Consider the following 22,026-nt stretch of genomic DNA (forward strand, 5'->3'; position numbering starts at 1 on the left):
GATCATACTTATTGAGAACTTTGTGTCGTCAGAAATGGGTTCCTGACAACATTGATTTCCTTTGAGCTCACCATTACGAAATGTAACATATGAGATCCGTCAATCTCTTATCGCAGGATACTATATCGCGGCTCCGTTCATCACTAGTAATTACGGATCTTGCTCAATGTGCAGTTGAGCTGGTTGGAAACTCTTTAGACGCAACAGCGACTGTAATTACCGTAACTGTTGACAGTCAAGACGGAGGCGTACCTACTCTAGAAGTCATAGATAATGGATCTGGCATTGATTCTGCCTCATTGAACTTGATTGGGCAACGTTATGGTTGGCACATTTGATGATGTTTGCATCTCAGATAACTCGAGGCTCATGTCACATTTGATACTTTAGCTACGTCTAAATGGAATCAAAATATTTATTCATCGACTTATGGATTTCGTGGAGAAGGTAAAGTAAACGTGTGTCGGTAGCTCCACGTCATAAGAAAAAAAGCTGAGCTTATATTCTACTTAGCGTTGGCTAGCATGGCCGAAGTTGCAGCCCTTGATGTGACTACCAAAATCGCAGGAGATTCTGCTCATCGAGTCGTCATGAAGGTACTCATGCAGTTGAAAGACTATTTAATGGAAATCTGACAAGGCCACGTTAGGATAATCAAGTCGCTCGTCGTGTACCAAACATCAATATCAAACACTCTGGAACTGTCGTTGTGCTACGCGACTTGTTTTACAAGTTTCCTGTCAGAAGGAGGAACATGATGTCTGGTGAAGATGTCATTGACACCATTCGACGAGCTCTGGAGCCAATAGCTTTGATTTCACCAGATGCAAATATAGTGCTCATTGATAAGACTAAAAACGTGACGGTACTAGCAAAGAGGAAGGTAACGCCGCTCATCTTGTTGTTTTATCTCATAGCGCCTGGTTGATTCCTTTCATTTAAATTTCAAGACAATATCGCCATTATCAGCTATTCGGCAAATTTTTGGACTGGACGCATCTAAAATGCAAGATTTTACGCTTTCAGATGGCCAGACTTCCATTTGTGGCTTCTTCTCCATCACAGGATTCCCTTCTAAGGTAGTCAAAAAAATATCCTCAGTTCATACGAATTCTAACTTCAAGATAATCCCTAGTACCACCAGTACGTGTATGTCAACAAACATTTGTTGGCACACTGCGAGATTCACAAAATTGTGAATCGGATGTTTGCCTCAAGTCGTTTCGTGAAACAGGCAAGTCACGTTCAACCTGTTATTGATGTACAATACCAACTGAATCTCAATTTGTCTCACAGACTGATGAAGAAAAGCCTTTTGAAACGCCATCGCCATCAGCATTGCCATCCAAGAAACGAGGTGTTGCAATCGGAAGAATTACAGAACGACATCCGATATTTATGATTCAAATTCAAGCTCCTTCAACCAGCTATGATACATTGTTTGATCCAACCAAAAATCAAGTGGCATTTCGGGTAAGCAGTGATCTCGTTTGTTGTCACTACTTTTAGTTGCCAGTTACTGTTTTCTAAGACCCCCTTTTAGGAACCCCAATCCGTCATGTCTTTGGTCGAAAGGGCAGTTATGGAGTTTCTGGTCTCCAACGACTTTGTTCACCGGCAGAGTTTCCGTGCTCAGACCAATGAACATAGCAAGGACACTTATCGATCCGCTACGTTTGAAGACGAACACCATGCATGTGATCCAATCGGAATGCAGACATTTGAGGATGTCATTGCTGTCAAGGCAGCCAAATCCACATCTTTTGATCATGATTTTGCTGGTGATAAGAATGGATTCCAGAATGACAGTGTCGTGATTGGTGAATTCTGTGGAGTTGATTCAGCAGAGTTTGAAGTGCATCAAGATTTAAAGTCGATGAAGACGTTCTTCATTGACAAACGCACTGGAAATTCGTGAGTTCATGTGTATCTATTATCGCAGCGTCGTTTTTTGATGACGGAAACCAACCATCTTTGCTGCCGCAGATATCACGACATTCCTGGTGCAGAATCGAGCAAAACTACCAGCACTGGATTTGTGAATAGAAATGGCCTAAAGGCTAACAAGGAAGGTCGAGAGGTGTTTACGACTGGATCTCTATGGGCTCAAGATACTCTAAAGGTAAGCATTTCTGCAGCTTGATTGTTTTTGCTGTCCCCTATCTCACACCTTGCAACATAAATTTTGTAGAAATGGGACAATCCGGTGTTTGGAATGGCCGAAAAGCCGTTTAGTGATTCTGAACTTGTAACTGGAAACACTACTCAAACTACTCTCAAGTTTTGGGAGCAAGCAAAATACCTATTTAGCAGCCAAAATATTGAGCCTGAGAGTCTGTCCAAGATCGACATTTGTCATATGCAGGTCATGGGACAGATCGACTGTAAATTTATCGCTGCTCGCCTTAAACGACGAAACGAGTCTCACAGCTCGATCGTAATCATTGATCAACACGCAGCAGATGAGAGAATACGCGTTGAACAGCTGCTCTTAGAATTTGAACCAAATTCATCAGTCACTACGATAGTACTTGATCCACCGATACGAATATCTCTAGCTCCTCGAGAAGCACAAGCAGCTCAAAGGCATGCCAAAGTGTTTGAACGATGGGGAATCAGTTTTGAAGTTGGATTTATAGATTTCAATGCACCATCAGAGTTGTGCTCCATCCCCATCACGTCACTACCACAAGCCGTAGCGGATCGGTGTGTTGCTGATACACGGGTCGCTAGAGACTTGATACGACAACACTTGCTGTCTTTGGAGGAAGTACGGACTGTAGGATGTCCTCGTGGTATCTTGGATATATTGAATTCAAAAGCTTGTCGTGGTGCCATCATGTTTGGACAGGAGTTAAGTCTACGAGAGTGCAATCAGCTATTGGAGCGGTTGAGTGAATGCCGAGTAAGCTCATGTGGTGATTTTTGAGGATGGCAGATCAGTCGTTGCTAAATATTTCTGGATTTTCCTAGTTTCCCTTCCAATGTGCACATGGCAGGCCTTCCATGATTCCTATTGTACAGCTAGAGAAACCCGCTTCGAACACGAGTATATATGCCAGAAGGCCTCAAATTTCATTGCAGTCACTTGTATCATAGATTGTATGTAACCCGCATTGAATTTTCACTTACACAACAAATAAAACACCAATATAACTTTATAGCACTTGAATCATTGTAAAAATACGTGAAAAACGCGTTCATCTCGCGGTTTCCGCATGTTTCGAGTTTCACTGCCATTCACTGCCATCATGACTTCGCTCATCGTGTTCTCACACCACAACCACACTCTTCACTACAACAGGCAACAAGTTCTGGCAGCATCTCGACGAGCAAGGACGGTTTGATGCATCATCCAGAACGGATTTACAATGATACCATTGAAACAAGAACTGTATCTTGCTAGAGGGGGGCAAACAATCTTGTAATGAAATATTTGCTTCGCATTTCCATAATGAACTTGTCTTGCTGTGCTGGCAAGGACATGCCATTCAATATTCTATACATCACCGAGACTCTCGGCACATCCACGACATACCTGGAACGACACCAGATCTACGAAGTGAGGCCAAATTGTTATTTGGCGGAATCTCTACCCTAGATAGATACCCAACTCCTGTTATTACTCTGAAGAGTAGTTTGCATCTTACCACATCATCTGGCTACCTACATACAAGACAAGCGGTTGCTCGCTCTTGTCTTCGAATGTGTCTGGCATAATTGTATCTACTTTTTTTCACCTCCCCTGCACAAGTGTTGAGGGTTCCTTCACACCAATTGGCACCAGACAGAGTCGACTTGGATGCCACGCAAAGATCGTCTTTTGCCCTCACTATCCACAAGTACTGTGGTTTTGATGAATGGTCCAATGTTGAAATGGTAGTCCAAGAAGGATGCAAACCAAACCTCTTCCACATGGTGTGGGGGTCCTTTTGGGTAAAAGTAGTCTCCATGGTGCAATACAGCCAAGAGTATGTGACATGCCATCTTTTTGATGGTGTGGGGTTTAGATCCAGGATGTTCCCCCTACTTTGCACAAATTCATAATTTGTGTAGAGTAAAACCCCAGCATTTTCTTGCTCGATTTATCTGGGTTACCAATGTTAAAAAGAGCTCAGGTCGTGTCGTCTTTTTTTCCTTGTACTTGTTTTGTGTGGTGTGAATTCTCATTCGAAAAGAGGTTTGATGTATGGATGAATGTTGTGTGTCAAAGGGCATTGTGAATGTGTGTTCTGCCCCTTCTTATGATGGTTTCTGTTGTATTTCGGTTTTATTATGTGTATGCTCTCTAAACAATGAGAGATACTCGGCACATCAAACGTGTTGTGGATGTATGAGCAGAGCTGGATCTTGTGCACAGATAAGAAATCCAAGCTTGGTTGTAGACGCCTATACATGGATTGTTGCATCACCATGTCGCTGATTTGCACTTCCTCACTCACGAGTGTGAAACGTGGTGTTTGAGGGAAACAAATCAAGAACAAGAACATGAAGCATTTCTGAGTTGAGAACTCGTAGCCCCACAACAACTTTACATGCTGAACATTTTTACAATTCGATTGGATCAAAACATGGCTGCACTGGGAATTGGTCTTACCATTCGATGACCCTGGTGGTGTATTCCACTGGGTCAGAGGTTTGCCCTCGCCATTGAAAAAGACATGTTTTTGACAAAACAATTCTTCATGTTTGCGCCGGACGATCAGTTGTTTTGTAATCTTGTCTTCGTTCAAGTGGTCCGTGGTGTTCTCATCTTGTTTGCTTTATTGAAGCTTGTTTTTTGCGAGCATGGAGGTGTCTGTCCATGTGGTGTTTCCCTTGTTTTTGGGTTTTGAATGTGCTTTGGAGAGTTGTTTAAAGATCTTGTTGATCAAAACCTGTTGTTGTGACTTATTGTGAGAATGAAATTCACACACCATTTTTACCTCCCGGCTCTGTTAGCTCGAACGATCTGGAATAAGCTGGCTCATTGAGATGTAGTCATTTCACATCGTTTAGTAGTTATTCAGTGTCGCAAGGTTGTAAGATTGTGCGGTGAAGTTTGATTTATTGATGCAAGATTTCGTGTTTTGCAAGTAAAGTACAAGACTAAAAAAATTACTAGAGGTGACCTTTCTATTCGAAGCCACCACGAGTACCACCACCCAACCCTTTGGTTGCAGACTGCTGAGTCTTGCGCTGCTGTTCAAGTTTGGGACCAAATGAAAGGTTTTGGCTAAACCCAAATACGATACCAAACACAGATTTCACGAATTAGCTTACAGTTGGAAATACGATGACCCAAACCACCACAATTTGTACACTCCACATCAGCACCGGCAACACCTTCAAATGGATCTTCGAGTGCTTCTAGGACAGTAGGCACACGTTGTTTGGCTTCTTTAGCCAAGTGCTTCGAATCCATCACATTCAAGGTCATGACTAAAGACTCTATTCCACCCTTGAGTTAGCTCTGGTTATCACGGAATCACCATTAAGTCTCATATTAGCTCGTCTCATGGCTGAATCCGTGACAAAAGGCACCTAATAGCTCTATGTCACAATCACCACTCGAAATACCTGAACGATCTACAAGCTCTCGGTAAACGTAGTCGCTGAATTTCTTTATTGCATACCAACTGACACTTCGCATGCATTACAGGTCTGGAAACTGTACACGTCACGCCACGGACCCATCAGTTGTGATAAATCCACCACCATACCCATCAAGGTCTGTTGAATTGATGACGTCTTTGCTGTTCGAGGCACGTAAACGTCATGCTTGCAATATATTCTTGCCGATAAGGCTGGACAATGTATTCTCTACGCATCTTGTGCCGGCTCTATGGAGACCAGCACATATCGTATACCTACTGCTGCTTGGCCTATACCTGTAACTGCATGTAAATATTTGGACAAACAATGCCATTGGTATTTAAGTGGATTCTATAAGGTCCTGTTTTGTCCACGTTAGACAAACGTGAACTCGAAGGGCACGCAAATCTTGAGTGAATACTGCACTACATCGAATTGATGTCAATATTAATGTTATATAAGACGCCGCTACGTACAGTCCAAACATCCACATCCTCCAACACAACAATCCTATTTCTTTCCCTCCTGAAAACGGTTCCAAGACACCGCAACACCCTGCTCAACAGAATAAAACGGCTCATATCCCAAAACCTTCCGTGCTCGTTGGGACGAAAAGCAATGCTGACTCCATTGCATACGGTCACTGCAAGCCGTAAACATGTCCAAGTCGCCCAAAGACGTCGACGTGTATCGAGATGTGAAGGTAGCAAGCCTGCTCAAGACGTACATGAGAGGGTATGGCATGGTTTCACGAGAGAATCGATTTGGTAGCAATTTCTACGAAAAGAGTTGGAGTCGGAATCTCGAAGAGTACAGACTTTATGAAGAGGTCATTACCTCCAGAATGGCAAAGAAATTCTCTCGGCTGAGTGGGTCGTCGTGAGATATGAAGTAGGCTAAAAATAGGGTGAGGCGAAAATAGGCTTTCAGTCAGTCTGCTCCATATTTGTTGGATTGGGCCTACCTTTTCCACCAGATTCTTTGGGCTTTTCTCGTAATGCACGTTCCAATCTACACAAAATAAGATCAGGTGAGAATTCAAACATAAAACAACTCTGGTTTAGCAAGTCTTACAGCAAATGAGCCAATGCAAGATTCTCAACATAGCAAAAGTCGTCCACGACTCCAGGATGGTGTATTGTTAATTTTCCAGTAGAAAAGTACGTATCAAGGCCCCAGCGATCTCCTCTGCCATAGATCGTCGAAGTTGGGCGGATGCTGCCGGTTGACAGGACACCTCCATTGCTCAAAGCTGTTCCGTTTGCAGCCAATGTAGCCTATGTTACTGACAGTTGAGATCCAGCTGGGATGAAACATTGGGTCAATACTATACCTGTTCAGCCAATGCTTTCGTTTTAGCATAATTATTGAATGGTTTCGTGGTGTAAGGCAGATTCCTACAGACGTGAAAAGAAATTGATGGTGCTGAATTGAAGTCTGCAAATAACAACAAAGCAATGTCTTTGACGACATACTCATTTCCATAGAAGATCGGATTCAAATCCTTTCCAACACACACATGTGAAGTTGATGTTTGCACTAGTATAGGTATCGACAATTCACGACACGCTTCAATAACATTCTCTGTCCCCTTCACATTGACCTTCATCGACACGGGCAACTGCTCCGGAAACTCATCCATGAAGCGTATGATGGCCGCTACATGATATACGACCTGAATAGAGCGGTTATCGAGTGCCTTCTTGACTGATCCGTAATCGGTAATGTCGCACTCGACAAATTGAGTCCCTTTGGGAATGTTGTTGGAAGGTTTCAAGTCCAAGACGTAGACGTGCTTTTCACCACGAGCTAAGAGCTGCTCAACGATACTAAATGGAAGAGATAGAGCAACAAAGACTGTCAGCTGTTTGTTCAAACACAATCTCTGCGTGCCAACACTCACTAAGCTCCTATGAAGCCAGCACCACCAGTTACAGCATATCCGACGTTAGTGGGAGCACCGAGCAGTTTTATAAAGTCTTCTCGAGGCGGTAGAGCAAAACAATCCTTGTCTAATGGCCTGGGAACGATAGTCACGGCGAACAGAGATTTGTTGTAGAGATGCAAGCTCAGAGCTGTTGCGGTCGTAGCAGCACCAATTCCAAGAGCGATATACTTTAGCGAAGAGGAATCCATGATATTCGTAGTGGTTTTTTTGGTCGGTTGGGCTTCAAGGTATGCACAGTCTTGGGCAAAAGCTACGTTTACGGTAGAGAACAGGATATCAGTTAGACTTTGAAACGAACGAACTTCAATAAGCTTTGAGCTGTGAACGAAAGAGCATTACTTGGGTTGGTTTGTGCCTACACCGAGTCGCTTGTCGCGTGGTAATTTGTAGTTCTGTGAATTGTTACCACAACATTTTCAGCCAGATTTGCAGTCACCGAGTCGCGTAAAAGTGAAGGAGCAAGTACGCGTCAAATAATGATTACATGACATTTATGGTCTTGAACGTAGGTGACCGGTATCTAGATTGCTGTTATATTTGACTGTCAAGTTGAAAATATGGTGTTCTGAATAAAGAAGTTTTGTATTTATCAGGAGATGGATCAGGTTATGTAATGTATTCTGCGTAAGGAATTCCACTTCAAATCTAGAATCCGTACCTAGGATATCTTGGTCACTGGACACTACACCTTTATATGTCTATATGGCCATCACCACCATCCACACCGAGAGTAGGTCCAAAAACCAAGCCACTGGCTGTACCACTCGCTCACCACCACAATTCCCTGCTCACAAAGAACCAATATCCACGTTGTCCACACTCCAAGATTGCGGGACGATATTCTCCACTAGCGATGGATGCAGCATCCCCACCAAATAAGTATGGTAATGGAGCCATGATGCTGAACGAGCCTCCCAAAGCATTCCGGCCTTCAGAAGACAGTACAGTGTATAGTAGCAGGCCGTCATCTATCATCGACGTTCCTCTCCATGGCCTGAAACGAGTAAGCGAGCCTGTACTGGTGCTCTTTTGCATTACAACCACCGACTCACATCGCATGTATTAGCCACTTCACAAACCACCAAAACGAGGAATATCTGTATCAGATACCTTGTTTTCATTGTCAGATTTACTTCCTTTGGGTCTAATTGGAGGGAAACCGCCAGGCAGCAATACTACGCGACGACTCAATCCAAGTGGTGGCTCGTATATCAAACAGTTCGAGTTGCTGAAAACAAACCCACTATGGATGGCTGCTAATGATGGGAACCTGCCTCTGATGCAACAAATACTGGAGGCTGATCCTTCGCAGATAAATCAGAAAGGTGGGTGGCATTGGCCTCTATTAGAACGTGATGTCAAAACGCCAAACACAATTATAATGTTAGGCGCTGAAGGAGAGTCTGTTTTGCATGTGTGCTTGCTACGTGGCACACCCCAGCATTTGGAGGTAGCAAGTTATTTGATACGGAAATTCAAGAGGCAGATTGTGAATGAAGTGTATGGAGGTACGCCAATTTGTCGATACTTTATGCCAACATCCTGCTGATACACAGACATTTAGGTGTCTGGTATACTGGTGAAACTGCGAGCCATCTTGCTGTAATGCTGCCTGATAAGCCTACTGCAAAGTTTTATTTGAAATTGTTGATTCAAAATGGTGCTGAGTTGGACAAGTTCCGTGTGACGGGCAGGTATATAACAACTTCGTGCTCTTCGCGTCCTTCGTATTCTCATAACGATTTTGTCATTGCTAAAGATTCTTTGAGAAAGACGGTGGAAGTCTATACTTTGGAGGCAAGACGTTTGTTTTAAATCTCCTCACATGAAATTCGCGATTGACATCAATCTTTAATAGATTCTGTCTTGTCGTTTGCTGCCTGCACTCATAAACTAGAAATCGTTAAGTTACTGGTAACTGGTGCGACCGACTCTGACGGATTCAAATGGCCACAACTCTCTATAAATGGAACTATCGACTCTTATGGTATGACCACAGTCCTCATCTTGTTTCCATGTGAATTTGTTGACGAGAAATATTAGGAAATTCAATATTACACTTACTGGCATTCTGGAACATGCCATCAATGTACACCGAAGTCGAAAATCTAGGAGGAAATCATGAATTGAGGAATTTCAAAGGCCATACGCCATTCCTAGTGGCTGTTGAGCAAAGACATCGCAAGTTTGTGGATGAGTACATCAAGGTACGCATGCCGCTAAATCGTACTTGTCACACTACCCTAAGGTGCTTACCTTTTTTTTGGCACGATTTCAGCTAAGATCAGAGATATTTTGGAAGTTTGGGCCAGTGACGGCAACGTGGTATGATATTGAAGAAATTGACTCGTTGGCTTCGAATGAGTACGAGTCTGCTTTGGAGATTGCTGCACGGAATGAGGATGATGAGATGATGGCGCAGGATTTGTTTAAGGCTGTGCTTGAGGTTAAGTGGATTATATGTGAGTTTAGAGCTTCGTGTTTCTGAAGATGGATGCTAGATGATTTGACACGTCACCACTCGTAGTTGGCTGGGGAATGTACATCCGAAGGTTTATCGTGACATTTTTGTATATGTTTATTTTGTCTCTGGTCATTCAATGGTATGTCGCTAGTACACAACGTACAAATGAATTCAATCGTTGACTGATCATACTAAACAGGTTACCCTACAACCAATCTGATCGACTGGTAAATCAAAAGCTTCAGTTGCTACTTACATATATTTGTTGTTGACACTTCTGAATTTAGGACTATGGCGGTCCAAATGGAAACGGCTGGTTCCGTGCTCCGCTAGAGATCATCGTCATCGTGGGAGCCGCAATACAAATGATGTTTGAGATCAAGGACATACTCGCAAACGGGATTAAGTACCTTAGTGGGTTTGGTGGACAGAGAAATGCAACGCAGGTAGGCAAATTGTCTTTGAAATCGTAAGGGAATTTGTAATAATTGACCAACGACTTTTCCCTCTCCCAACAGTTTTCATTTTGTGCTCTGATATTCGCAGCACTCATACTGCGGTTTGTTCAGGTGAGCTTTAATGAACGAGCACTGGGAGGAAACCCTGGTTGCCTTCTCACCACAGTTTTTTGTATTTCAGCCTGCTGATGGCAATGCGAATTCGAATGATGGTGTGAATGGAGCCGCAGAGAGTGCAGTCCTCGCGTTAGCTGCTTTAATCGGATGGATATACCTGCTTTCGTTTGCTCGTGGTTCTCGCTCGTTCGGTCCCTTATGGCTCGTATTCTCGTCCACCTTGACGACCGATGTCGTGAAATGGCTCATACTGTTTGGTTGTTTCTCGTTTTCCTTTGCACAGGTACGGAAACTCCGTAAGTGGTTCACTTTGGAAAGCAATTAATAATTTCTTTTTGTAGGCGTTCTATCTGCTTATGCAAAATACTGGCGTAGACGATTGGTCAACGCTGGGTGGTGCTGTTGTTTGGACGATTCGGTAAAGTGACGCTGCTGCCGTCTTGGTTGAAATCCATTGCTAATTTCCAAATCTAGAATTCTCTTTGGGCAAGGATCGTATGATGATTTCAGGTCCTCGAGAATACCGACGCTGGGCGCAATTCTGTTCCTAACATATGCTGCCGCGACGACCATCTTGCTGGTCAACGTGTTGATCGCAATGCTTTCGGTCACATTTGGTTTGATCCAGGGTATTTCTTAGCTTTAGTCAACAACCGAAGTCCTGCTGTGTTGCTAACATACTTTATTAGGCTCGGCTGAAACCAAATGGCGATTACAATGGACACAATTGCTGTTGGACTTGGAAGCTGGTCTTACTGACGGCCAAAAGAGGAAGATAAAGGAAGTGTTGGGTATTGAGATTAACAAGAAGCGCAAGCTGCTGTATGAGAGATACGACTCGGAAGACAGGCCCGTGAAGGTAATCTTTACCAGATCTGCCACTTCTGACGGATTCTTCTGTCCCAGGCATTCAACATCGAAGGCACTAAAGTTGGACGATATGGCGACTGGAGAATAATATTTTGGCTTGATATATAATATGATCTCGAATGTTGATGACTGGGATCGTTAATTTCATAGTTCATCGCGGAGATTCAAGGATGCGGCCTCTAGCTTCTTGCGCGTCATTTTTCCTGCTATTTTCCAACGTCAAAACTCAACAGAGAATCCAAACTACTTGGAACAAGATGGAACGGTCAAAGTAGACACTGCATCAGTCATTAACCTGGAACAGACTGCGATCTGCACTGCCATACTCAAGATGGACGAACAGCTCGTTGCAAAACTGGGTATGTTGGTCAAAAGTTGTTTTTCATAACGGCTGCTGTTTCGGATTCAGAAGCGACGTTTTCAGTGCGAAATTAATTAATTTTTGATGCATATTATAGGCCATTCATTAGAAGAAGTTCGCAGTCGGGTAAGCTGGAGACCAACCATTGCCCAACATTAAATCATGTTGACCAACTTGGACATTTTACAACTCTTTCAGGCTTGGGCTGCCGTATCTTTCAAACTGTCGACTAGTGTCATTACTATTGGTATGAGTCTTGCTCAGATCTGTAAGCACAGAAGCTGACTCGCCTCTCGACTTTAGCGGATCTGGTGCATCATGTTGATTTCCTGTATCAGTTGCTTAACTGGTTTAACCGCGATGCGCCCTCTCAACCAAACAAGATTGAGGAAATGCTTAAACTCACTCTTTCTCTCGTTCGGGTGAGTGTGTGTTTGTGTCGCTCATCACCTTCCACCAAATCGTTGACTACTTTTCAAACAAACAGCATCCGGGAGGAAAGACGAAGATAAATTCTATAGGCGGAGTCTTGTTCTTCAAAAGTCTAAGAAATTCGCTGCCAACTAGTCTCCCAGAATGCCAGCGTTTGGCCGACGATATTGTAGAGACCTTGCTTCATTTTGATTTGAACTCGCCGGGTCAGAACACGCATCGGTCACAGATGCCCTGGGCTGGTTCCAGAGATGATAATGAGCGGATGAGGACTAGAGGTGCGATATCGCCCGTCAATCAACAACATAACCAGTATAGGTTTCCGAACGCTGCAGATCAGCCGTTTCGACAAGAAGCGCGAGCTCGTTCAAGGTCTCCGGAACGTATGTCGAGATCTGTTTCGCCCATGAAAGGTTTGTTTAGTGTGGTTGGATTTGATCAGACTTTCATAGGTTAATCAAGTTTTGGATTTATAGTGCCTCAGATCGTACCACCCTATTTACCAAACGCCATTTCGACATATGAAATCCTGCATTTATCTCCACATGACGAGAGCCTGGTTAGCCACTTTTGCACTCTCATGTCAGCTACTGTGAACGATACTGGAGAGGAGGCTAGGCTCTTCAATGTACTTAAGATTGACTTTGGGGCTCAGATCTTTCTACAGCGTTCTCAACTATTTCGAGTAAGGATCTATTACACATCTCAAATTCAGAATTGCATGAACTGATACAGAACTTGTTTTAGGCCGTCATGAATGGTGTGTTTGCAGATATTGAAGGCAGGCCCGAAAGATCATGGATATATTTAGAAGAGCTCGTGCGCGACTGGGGCAAAAGTCTTCGTAGGTTTACAGATACTATAATAGTACACACTTCTGCTACGCCCATGAATGCCACACCGAATGTATCGATGACAGGTGGAACTCTGCCAGAAACTCGACCAGCTATATCAGACTATGCGGTATCGCTACCCTTCGCATGCCACGAAATCTACCTACGACTCGTACCGCTCTTACGAGATCCGACTGCAATGCCGAGAGCCTTGCGCATCTTGTACGGTGTGCTTCCCTTCCTACGAATACAAATCGACGTCATCCTCAGCAAAGGATGGGGTGGTCCAGACACGCCTCCGCCATCAGCCGTAGTAGCACATTATGCATCGTTTGCAGTCGAAGTCATTGGATATCATGGTCTCCATTCAGAAATAGAGTCGCCAGATGACAATGGACATACAAGGTTGCTGACTCAAGAACACACAATTGCATTCTGCTTTGATGCTGTATGTGCTCTCGCTCCGATGGATATGGTGAGACACCCGTCGTGTTGAGAGCGATCATTCGTTGAAAAGTAATGGATTTTTTTGTTCATAGGAGGAGCGGAATCAATTATTGTGGACATGTATGTTGCAGATATTTGATCTTCCAGGGTCGAATTCCGTGCCATCTACAATTGTTCGGGCGCTTTTGTCAGCTGACACCATCTTGATTGACCTTTTGACGTGTCTTCTGACCTATCCACAAATGTGGGTGAGACTGGCAACCTACGAAGTTCTAGTTGAAAGCCCAGAAATCACAAATACAGCCTTGAGTGAAGCTGATGGGGGACTGTTTGTGATGATTGTCGAGAGGGGGCTTCGAGATGAATCAGGACAGGTAATTTCAGCACACTTGTCGGATACGTTGGGACTTTTGTACTGAATTGCAAGTATAGGTTCAGCAGTTGGCATACAATGTGATTACAGAATATCTTGGCTCTAGTCCAAATATAGCCACAGTCAAAAGTGCCATACCATTATTCCAAGCCTATGCCGATTTGGACGATGGACATCTTCTACAGACCGTCTTGTCACTGCTCCAGAATGACTTGACACCATCCGAGAAATGTATCATGTATATTAGAGGGCTTTTGCATCGAAACGACGTGTAAGTTATTGTATTATTTTGGAAGCGAAGTGCACTTTTCAACTACTTAACGTTCTGTCTCCTCCAGATGTCGAAAGGCCTCGTTTGAGGGATTCAGGAATGCTTTACCCTTGACGACGGTTATCGAATCGGCGTTAGATGGCCCAAATGTATTTATATTTTCAACGACAGCAATATCCTCCTTTCAGGTGGAGCAAGACCATATTCCACAGGTAAATTAGTTTCACAGAACCTTGAAGATTCGCGAAGATTCACTCAAAGGTGGGGTTTAGGATGTGGATCTAGAAGGAAGACTAGCTGCATTGCGTAATCATAGTGTTGACTCATCGTTGAAGACGTCTGCTTTAGCAGATCTAGTCTCTGTCATTACCTGTGAGTTCAGATTCTAAGCTTTGTCCCATAATCCATATCTCATCCATTTCTTTCCTAAGCAAAAGCCATAATGAGTAGAGCTATACAGCTAGGGTTGCTGCAAGTCATTCTGCAGCTACTCAAAAATCCGGGAATGACATGGATTTGGGAAGATGGGAATTTGATCAATGCTTTGACAGTCATTCGGACCTTTGTCGAACACGATGACCAAGCCTGTGACATTATTCAAGGCGATGTCGATTTCTTGACATTATTATCTTCATGTCGGTAATTTTTTGTTCTGTATGGAAGTGCCTTAGCCTGACACGTTTTTGACCTGTAGTGATGTTCTCGCCACTACCAAACATTCGCTACGAGTTATCCAGAATTTTTTTCTCGGCTCTTTGCTGTGCGCGAGTCTTTCGATCTCTTGGCACCATACATAACGACCTTCAGTCACCAGGAAGGTCAATATCGCATCGACGTATACCACAAGCATTATCCCTCAACTTTCTATCGTATGGTCACGTCTCTCATATACCCGATCCATTCTACGATCTCGTTCCAAACCCATTGGATGCACGAGGATCGTCATTGTTGTGGTCTGTCATGAAAGGTGAAATGCAGTCCAAAAATACAAATGAAGCAACTGGTTTCTGACACTTCCATTTGGTAGATTATCGACAGTTTGCTACTTCAGTGTCAAGCTTGGATTCACGGCACACGCCAACTAGCCCGTTTCAAAATTTTGTATCTGAGGGCTGTCGCAGATTACAGGCCGCCTCTTCTCATCTGGAGTTCCAGAGAGCACTCCAAGTCATGTCTAATAATTGTATGTGTGAGACAGATTGGCTGATGGTGTCGTCTCAAAATCTTGCTGGTGTGCTCGGAAGGTAAGAAGTTTGAGTCTACTCCGTAGTCGAGATGTCTTCCCATTCAACCACATCAACTATTTAGGTTTTTGATGACTCCTCCAGCGAGTCCAGAGGATGCCAATGTATTGGGAAGCATTCTTGATTTCCTGGCCTCAATGGCAGGTACATCGACACTACCAGATGCCCTGTTTCCCACTCTGATCTCGTCAATACGTCGTGTCCTCTTGTTTGTACTTGAACGAGGATCACGAGAAGACGTAGGCAGTACCATAAATTGGAGAGATTTAAGTGCTTCTATCGCTGGATTCTTGAGCTGGTTTTTGGTTGATTTGCCTGAAAATGAATTGGTCGGCTTGATATCGAGCTCTTCAATAGTCTCAGGTTTGATGTCCTTTAACATGTACTTTGCAATTGACGCTTTTCTAATTATGAGCTCAAAATTAGTATTGGTAAATTACGCAAGTAGACTGTTTTTACACAAACAGATTACAAGATTGTCTCCAGCCATCCACCGGGATACTTTGACTTGCCTCATCACCGTGACTTCATTACCGTCGCTAGCATTCTCACTGTCTGGGACCGTCGTAGCCAACGCAATACGTGTATTGGTGTCGTATATTGCCCTAGTGCAACACGAAGGAACAGATTGGAGCGATGAAGAAGCTCTGAATGGCAATAGAGCCAACGGAAACATTTTCACATACTGTGGGAGGAACGCCTATCAGCTCGCTGCAGTCGGTCTTCGTAATCTGTCTCGAATAGCTGTCGAGACACGGGATACAGAGCAAACGTGGGTTTGGGGTGAACATTGGCTGGTTCAGGACGATATACAATGGTAAATATTTCGTCCTGTCTTTTGGTCTGTGTACACTCTTTCAAACACTTTTGCGAAATGCCGTTTCTTAGGCTCATGACACTGCTGAACGACGATGAAAAAACCATGCAGAAAGTCGGGCTCGGCATTCTTGGGAACCTAATACTGGTCAAAGGAAGCTATCAGTATCTTTGCATAAAGATACCTCAATTCCTGGACATGGCATTTGCCTACATTTTGGATTTCGAACGAGTCGAGTCCATTCGTAAAGAGGCATTCTTGGTCATCAACAACTTTATAATAACATTTTGTGTTGATAACAAGCTAAAGGGTGGTAGTATGGAAACTGATGAGTCGTCTATAGACCAGGATGTAATTGATTTGAACAATATCGTGGGAAACGGTAACGGGAAGATAGGACCTGACCCAACTTCCGAGTTGCTGAAAATATTTGATCATTGTGGATTCTTTGACAAGCTCAGAGACGTCTTGTCAGAGCCACCACGAGCTGCTGTCGCCTATAGAACAGCAGTATCCGAAATACTCGTAAATCTGTTGCTGATAAACCCAGACGCATTAAGGTCAAGACTAGCACTTCAATCTGCATGGCCTACAATAATCGATTACCTGGCTCCTGCATATGAAGCACGTGAGCCAGATGAAGACGATGAGCCAGATTCATCTATATCATATCAGCTCTTCAGAAGACGACAATTCACCTCCATCAATGGGACAGCCATTGATAATATGAGGTGTACAGTCTTGCAGTGTGTACGTCTAGCTTGTTTTGGAGATGCAGAGACACGACGAGTATTGGTTTCTACAACAGACGCCATTACTGTACTAGTCTTCATGATTGACGAGCTGTGGAGCACTCTGGAATCATCTACTACCAAGTCCAACAATCAGGCTACTTGGTATGCTCTTCGAATGTCGGCTCTATCACTGTCAGATTTGTTGTGGGACGCGTGTGCCCATGACAAGGCTGGGTTGGAAGGACTGCTGAGTGGTTCCAGCGCTTCTAGACCAGCTATAGTAACCAGAATATTAGCTGCATCTTTGGCTCTCGTCCGTCGTAAAACAGATGCTACTTCGGTTTCAGCTGGAGTCCAACTGCTGGGTCGAATCTTGTCAATGCATTGTGGCGAGGTGGCTGATATTGGTGTTGATTTAGCTTTGAAGCAAGATTGTCAACCTGGACGAGCTAACAAAGGAATATTGGGACCGGAACTGTGCCATGAAGTATTCATTTTCAGACTGGTGCTTTTGATTGCAGCTGCTTTCTGACGAACCATGCTTTTTAGCTCATGACGATCATAATTGAAGAGTATGAGACGTCATCGCCAGGACATATCGAAAGCGCACGTATTGCTTTGCAATGTCTTATGGGTCGCTGTGAAGTTGCTAAAATTCATGCCATTCAAGGTATCATTTTGTGTGAATCGCTTCATGTAAAGCCGCTATGCGCATACTGAATCGGTCATTTTTCAGCCAACTTTTCGGAAATGATTATAAGCAGAATGAACATTGTTAGATCAGCGGTGAGTCTTGTCTCCCGTCTCAGACAATTTCTGGCACCTCATCTCACTCGAAAAACATTAGAATCGGATTGACGAATCACATCAAATGGAGCTCTTCACTTTGACCTGCTTGCTGCGTCATCTATTTGCTGGATCAATAGACGCCAAACAGCAAGCACTAGATTGTGGAGCACAGGATGCACTGTCCGAACTTTTAGGCCTCTCTCGAGAATTAGGTGATGCACTATTACTAGAATTGCTCTGTTGTGTTCGAAATATGGTGGCCAGCTGTGTTGCTGCTAAACGTGCTGTAGTAGAGCCACCAAGGAAGAAGCCTGGTGGTTTATGCTGTGTTGATGGTGTAGTGAAGATCATGAAGACACTGCAATCAAATGCTACACATGATGAGATCTTCTTGGCTTGTATTGAGGTGCTCAAGCTGCTCGCCTTAAGTACAACAGAGTCTACAGAGTCAAGAACTGCCATAATCAAGGTGAAAAATCTTTTTTGCATATCGAAAACCCGATACTGATTCGCGTCTTTCAACCAGTCTAATATTTTGAACGATATTTACAACCTCTTGACTCGATTCACACGAAGTAAAGAAATGCTTCGTGTGGACGGCATCCTCCAGTTTCTATACTCAATGTCTTTAAGCCATGACGGACAAATCCATACGATGAGGGTGGCCGGTCTCTTCCCTCTACTGGTGGATCTTCTCTCCAGTAAATCGCCACAAGTGAAGAGGACGAATCTGTTGCTTCTGAAAAATCTTTTATCCACACGTGAAAACAAGGCACATGCTCTGGCTGATGGTATGCTCGAAATTCTGATTGCAGTGTGATTGAAATGTTAACCAACAGAATCCGGTAGAAAACTTTATGTCGAATATGCTCAAGTTTGGTTTGCAAAGCAAGTCGTTGACCTTGTTATCGCCAGCAACATCGTGCATATGGGTGTTTTTGTATGACAGTGAAAAGGTATGGAGATTTGCTTCGATGTATAAATTTGGGGCGTGATCTAATTACAAGCTTTGTGTAGGCCAAGGTGGCTTTGAAAAAATCGACTTTGAAGGAAGATTTGGTGGCCTTGGAAAGGAGACTAGTATATGGTAGGTTGTCTCTGTCGACATCTCCAGCAGACGTGGGGACAAACAAGTACTAACCAAGGACAATCTTTTCAGACTATGCTTGGTTTTTGCAAGTGGATGATCCAAAAGATCCTCGACAGTGGGATGGTGACTTTGATCGAGAAGACGCAGAGAATCTCGTACAGACGCTCCAAAATATAGCGGCGATTGCACGACTTCTCTCCATATAGATTTGTAAATATGTGACAAATGACTATTATATCTTATGTTTTTAGTTGAGCTTGAAGGGTTTCGATCTAGCGGGTAGCAGTGTTAGCCACAATCATCTCATATCAATACCCAAAAATGCACAAACCTCTCGTAGGTTGCGTTGATGTCGAAGTTGTATTGTTGCAAGTAATGGAGCACATAACTTGTCGATGAGATTTGTGAGCATTTGTATGTACAGATTGCTGTTGTAACTGGTCGACATCTTGTCTGTCAAGGATGCCGAAGCTGTGCGAAAAGATGTTTCTTCCTCATTGAAGAAGAGCTCTGGTAAAACACAAGCAAGCTTCGTGATGACATCGTGTTCTAATGGCCTTCCAGACGATGGTGTCACATATAGTGGTACTTCAATACGAATGTTGGCACTGTCGGTTGACCTTGACTGAAAGCAGTTGATTTGAATCCTTTGAGCAGCCTAAATCAATAAGTGTCAGCTGGTTGGCTCAATATATATATAGTTATAACCGAGTTCTTACTTCTATATCTCCCGTCTTTCCCGAAAAGCACGAAACGATAATTCCAAACCATCGGTCGTCCATTGCTTGGTGATTGAGCTGTGTTCTCAGATCCACATGGGATGGGAGGACCCTGGTAATAAAAGCAAACGTATTTAAAGCCTTTCGAGCTGCTTGATTTGTGTGAAAACCGCTCACGTTATGTGTGGATGCGAATGGCACCAACCAATAACAGACAATCCAGCACGATCTGCTTCCGACATGGCTCTAAATATAGTGCAATCCATAGAACAAGTCAGCTCGTTGGGAGATACGCAAAACAGTAGCAGACTGATGAAAAACGCACCTTGTCATATCAGCATCAGAGATTTCCACACGGTCACGCTTCTTTTCACGTCTTTCACTTGGAAAGAGGAGATTCTTGACATTTGCTACAGTTCCAGGAGTGTCTTCTTCAAATGTACCGAGTAGTAGAGCAACGCACTCTTCACGTTCTATCGTCAGAGCAAACCCCACATCAAAATTCGTTTGCTGCGTTGATTGACAAGCCTAGTTGATGATAGTACTTACCAGTGCATAGAGCGAACGTTGTAAACAGCAGGTACACTTCAGCTGATAGCTTGACACTAGTTAGTGGCATGGTATTTGAGTTGATTGTAGTTGACTGACTTGCTTGGAAGCACAAGTGCGAAGAATAAGACGTTGCTGGCCAATAAACAAGTGGTGCTAGGATGCAAACAGACGATGTTTCGATCTCTAACACGTAAGCTGCGCGTCACAACGCGTTCATGTGCCAATTTCGTGGATTTGCAAGTTTCGACGATCGATGGTAGGAAGCGAGGTCGATTTGTATATGCATCTGGCTAAAGATCTAGCAAGTATCTTATCGTAAGCAGACTCACAAATCCAACAAAAATCGCTACTCTATCTAAGTTGCAATTGAGCTTAGAGTTTCAATCTATTCTATCTCTTTCCTTTGATGCGACGTGTAGGATTCAATAACGTGTAGAGTTAATAACGTATAGCGCAAGGAATAAGGAATCAATATAGGAATATTCTTCTCCTACGTGTCACTGAATTTATGCCAAGTCACTGTACTGTCCAGGTGCTCCAACAAAAGCTTATTTATCAACAGGCACAAAGCAACGTGAGGGAATAGTCAACAATGGCAGCCTTGGCAACCAAGCAAGTAGTGTCGCATCTTGCCTCTCCGCAAAAGCTATCAGCTAGTACTGCTTCACCACCTCCGAAACTTGCAAACCTCGTCTGCGTCTTAAGTGGTTGCAACTCTCGTTACGGAATTGGTAGTTGCTATTTCACCATCAAACCTTGATTTATTTCATACGAATTTCAACAATTCTCGCGTCACATCTATATAGGATGGGCTACAGCTCTAGAGTTCGCCAAACATCAACCAAAGGCTCTGTTTGTAACAGACATTCATTCCGACAAGTTGGACGATCTTGTCAATGCTATTAAGGAGATCTCATCAGTCACTACAGCTCATGCAATGAAAATGGATCAATCTTTGGAAGCAGATGTGGCTGGTGTTGTCGATGAAGCCTTGAAACTTTATGGACGACTAGACGTATTTTTCATCAATGGTGGTATTTTGGGCGCAAATGAACCATTGCTAGGTGGTGAATCTGCCACAAATTTCATGGACGTTATGAGTTGAGTGTCTCAGATTACGTGAAATTCTGGTCCAGGTTGTGGGTCAGTTTCCAAACACCTTATTTGTCACACGTTTTGTAGAGGTCAATGCATTGGGGCCGTTCGTGGGTTGCAAGCATGGTGCTCGTGGTATGCTGGTAACTTCAAAGGATAAGCCAGTACCCAAAGGAAGCATTATCGTTACGTCTTCCATCGCTGGACTGAATGGAGGAACCGCATCAATTGCGTATGGAGCCTCGAAAGCTGCGTACGTTTCAAATTTACTGTTTCAAGGTCGCATACTCATCAATACTCTATTATTGTAGTTCCATCAACCTTGTGAAACACGTAGCAATCGAATTGAAGGGGAATAACATTCGTGTGAATGCAATCTTACCCGGCATGACGGAAACCGGAATGAGCAAGCCCGCTTTCGATGGTCTGCGAGCTAGTGGAAGACTTGGAATACTCGGCGACTTGAATCCTTTGCTTCGCCATGCCATGCCCCAAGAGGTACGAAAACGGTTCAAAGGCTCTCCCCGGAGGTGAATCCAACATAAAATATTTTAGATGGCTACCGTCGTGGTGTTTTTAGCATCAGAGGACGCATCGTACATAAACGGAACCTCGATTACTGTTGATGGAGGTTGGACAGCGTCACACCCGTTTCTCGCAATACGTCCTCCCAATGCATCAGTATAGAAGCGTAAGAGAAGATTAAGTATGTGTAATATGAGCTTTATACATTCAATTTGGAGTCAACTGGACAAACACCATCATGCTAGCGTTACACCTTGTTTGCCACAAACTCCATCCGATTTCCCCATGGATCATGTCCATGGAATCTAATCAC

General features: G+C 43.6%; 4 protein-coding genes across 4 annotated transcripts; 2 read left to right on the forward strand and 2 right to left on the reverse strand.

Annotated features, from left to right (window-relative positions):
* Positions 1 to 6,084: 6,084 nt before the first annotated feature.
* SmJEL517_g05188 (uncharacterized protein) lies at positions 6,085 to 7,710 on the reverse strand (the record flags this gene model as incomplete). Its single annotated transcript, XM_031171115.1, has 7 exons — positions 6,085 to 6,351; positions 6,412 to 6,470; positions 6,539 to 6,585; positions 6,649 to 6,851; positions 6,908 to 6,971; positions 7,050 to 7,403; positions 7,478 to 7,710. 7 exons carry the CDS (start codon positions 7,708 to 7,710, stop codon positions 6,085 to 6,087), a joined length of 1,227 nt encoding a protein of 408 aa, XP_031022895.1.
* A 506-nt stretch (positions 7,711 to 8,216) lies between these two features.
* Positions 8,217 to 19,028, forward strand: SmJEL517_g05189 (uncharacterized protein; the record flags this gene model as incomplete). Its single annotated transcript, XM_031171116.1, has 40 exons — positions 8,217 to 8,252; positions 8,319 to 8,525; positions 8,589 to 8,847; positions 8,911 to 9,030; positions 9,087 to 9,326; positions 9,381 to 9,509; positions 9,566 to 9,729; positions 9,801 to 9,984; positions 10,050 to 10,125; positions 10,186 to 10,213; positions 10,274 to 10,432; positions 10,505 to 10,555; positions 10,626 to 10,844; positions 10,903 to 10,979; positions 11,036 to 11,190; positions 11,251 to 11,491; positions 11,582 to 11,790; positions 11,890 to 11,918; positions 11,991 to 12,039; positions 12,096 to 12,214; positions 12,280 to 12,637; positions 12,701 to 12,909; positions 12,972 to 13,532; positions 13,597 to 13,878; positions 13,937 to 14,148; positions 14,216 to 14,360; positions 14,421 to 14,520; positions 14,580 to 14,783; positions 14,843 to 15,115; positions 15,176 to 15,392; positions 15,457 to 15,755; positions 15,819 to 16,209; positions 16,281 to 17,430; positions 17,493 to 17,613; positions 17,680 to 17,729; positions 17,791 to 18,201; positions 18,259 to 18,523; positions 18,582 to 18,688; positions 18,750 to 18,819; positions 18,892 to 19,028. The coding sequence occupies 40 exons, from the start codon at positions 8,217 to 8,219 to the stop codon at positions 19,026 to 19,028; spliced, it is 8,313 nt and encodes a 2,770-aa protein (XP_031022894.1).
* Positions 19,029 to 19,061: 33 nt separating this feature from the next.
* SmJEL517_g05190 (uncharacterized protein) lies at positions 19,062 to 20,160 on the reverse strand (the record flags this gene model as incomplete). The annotated part of the gene is made up of 6 exons (XM_031171117.1): positions 19,062 to 19,094; positions 19,154 to 19,480; positions 19,542 to 19,653; positions 19,719 to 19,787; positions 19,867 to 20,014; positions 20,091 to 20,160. The coding sequence occupies 6 exons, from the start codon at positions 20,158 to 20,160 to the stop codon at positions 19,062 to 19,064; spliced, it is 759 nt and encodes a 252-aa protein (XP_031022919.1).
* A 525-nt stretch (positions 20,161 to 20,685) lies between these two features.
* Positions 20,686 to 21,875, forward strand: SmJEL517_g05191 (uncharacterized protein; the record flags this gene model as incomplete). The annotated part of the gene is made up of 5 exons (XM_031171118.1): positions 20,686 to 20,824; positions 20,900 to 21,193; positions 21,276 to 21,441; positions 21,500 to 21,686; positions 21,744 to 21,875. The coding sequence occupies 5 exons, from the start codon at positions 20,686 to 20,688 to the stop codon at positions 21,873 to 21,875; spliced, it is 918 nt and encodes a 305-aa protein (XP_031022920.1).
* Between the last annotated feature and the right edge of the window lie 151 nt (positions 21,876 to 22,026).

Source organism: Synchytrium microbalum (genome assembly GCF_006535985.1).
Source record: "Synchytrium microbalum strain JEL517 chromosome Unknown SmJEL517_scf0044, whole genome shotgun sequence".
In the NCBI taxonomy this organism is placed as follows: domain Eukaryota; kingdom Fungi; phylum Chytridiomycota; class Chytridiomycetes; order Synchytriales; family Synchytriaceae; genus Synchytrium; species Synchytrium microbalum.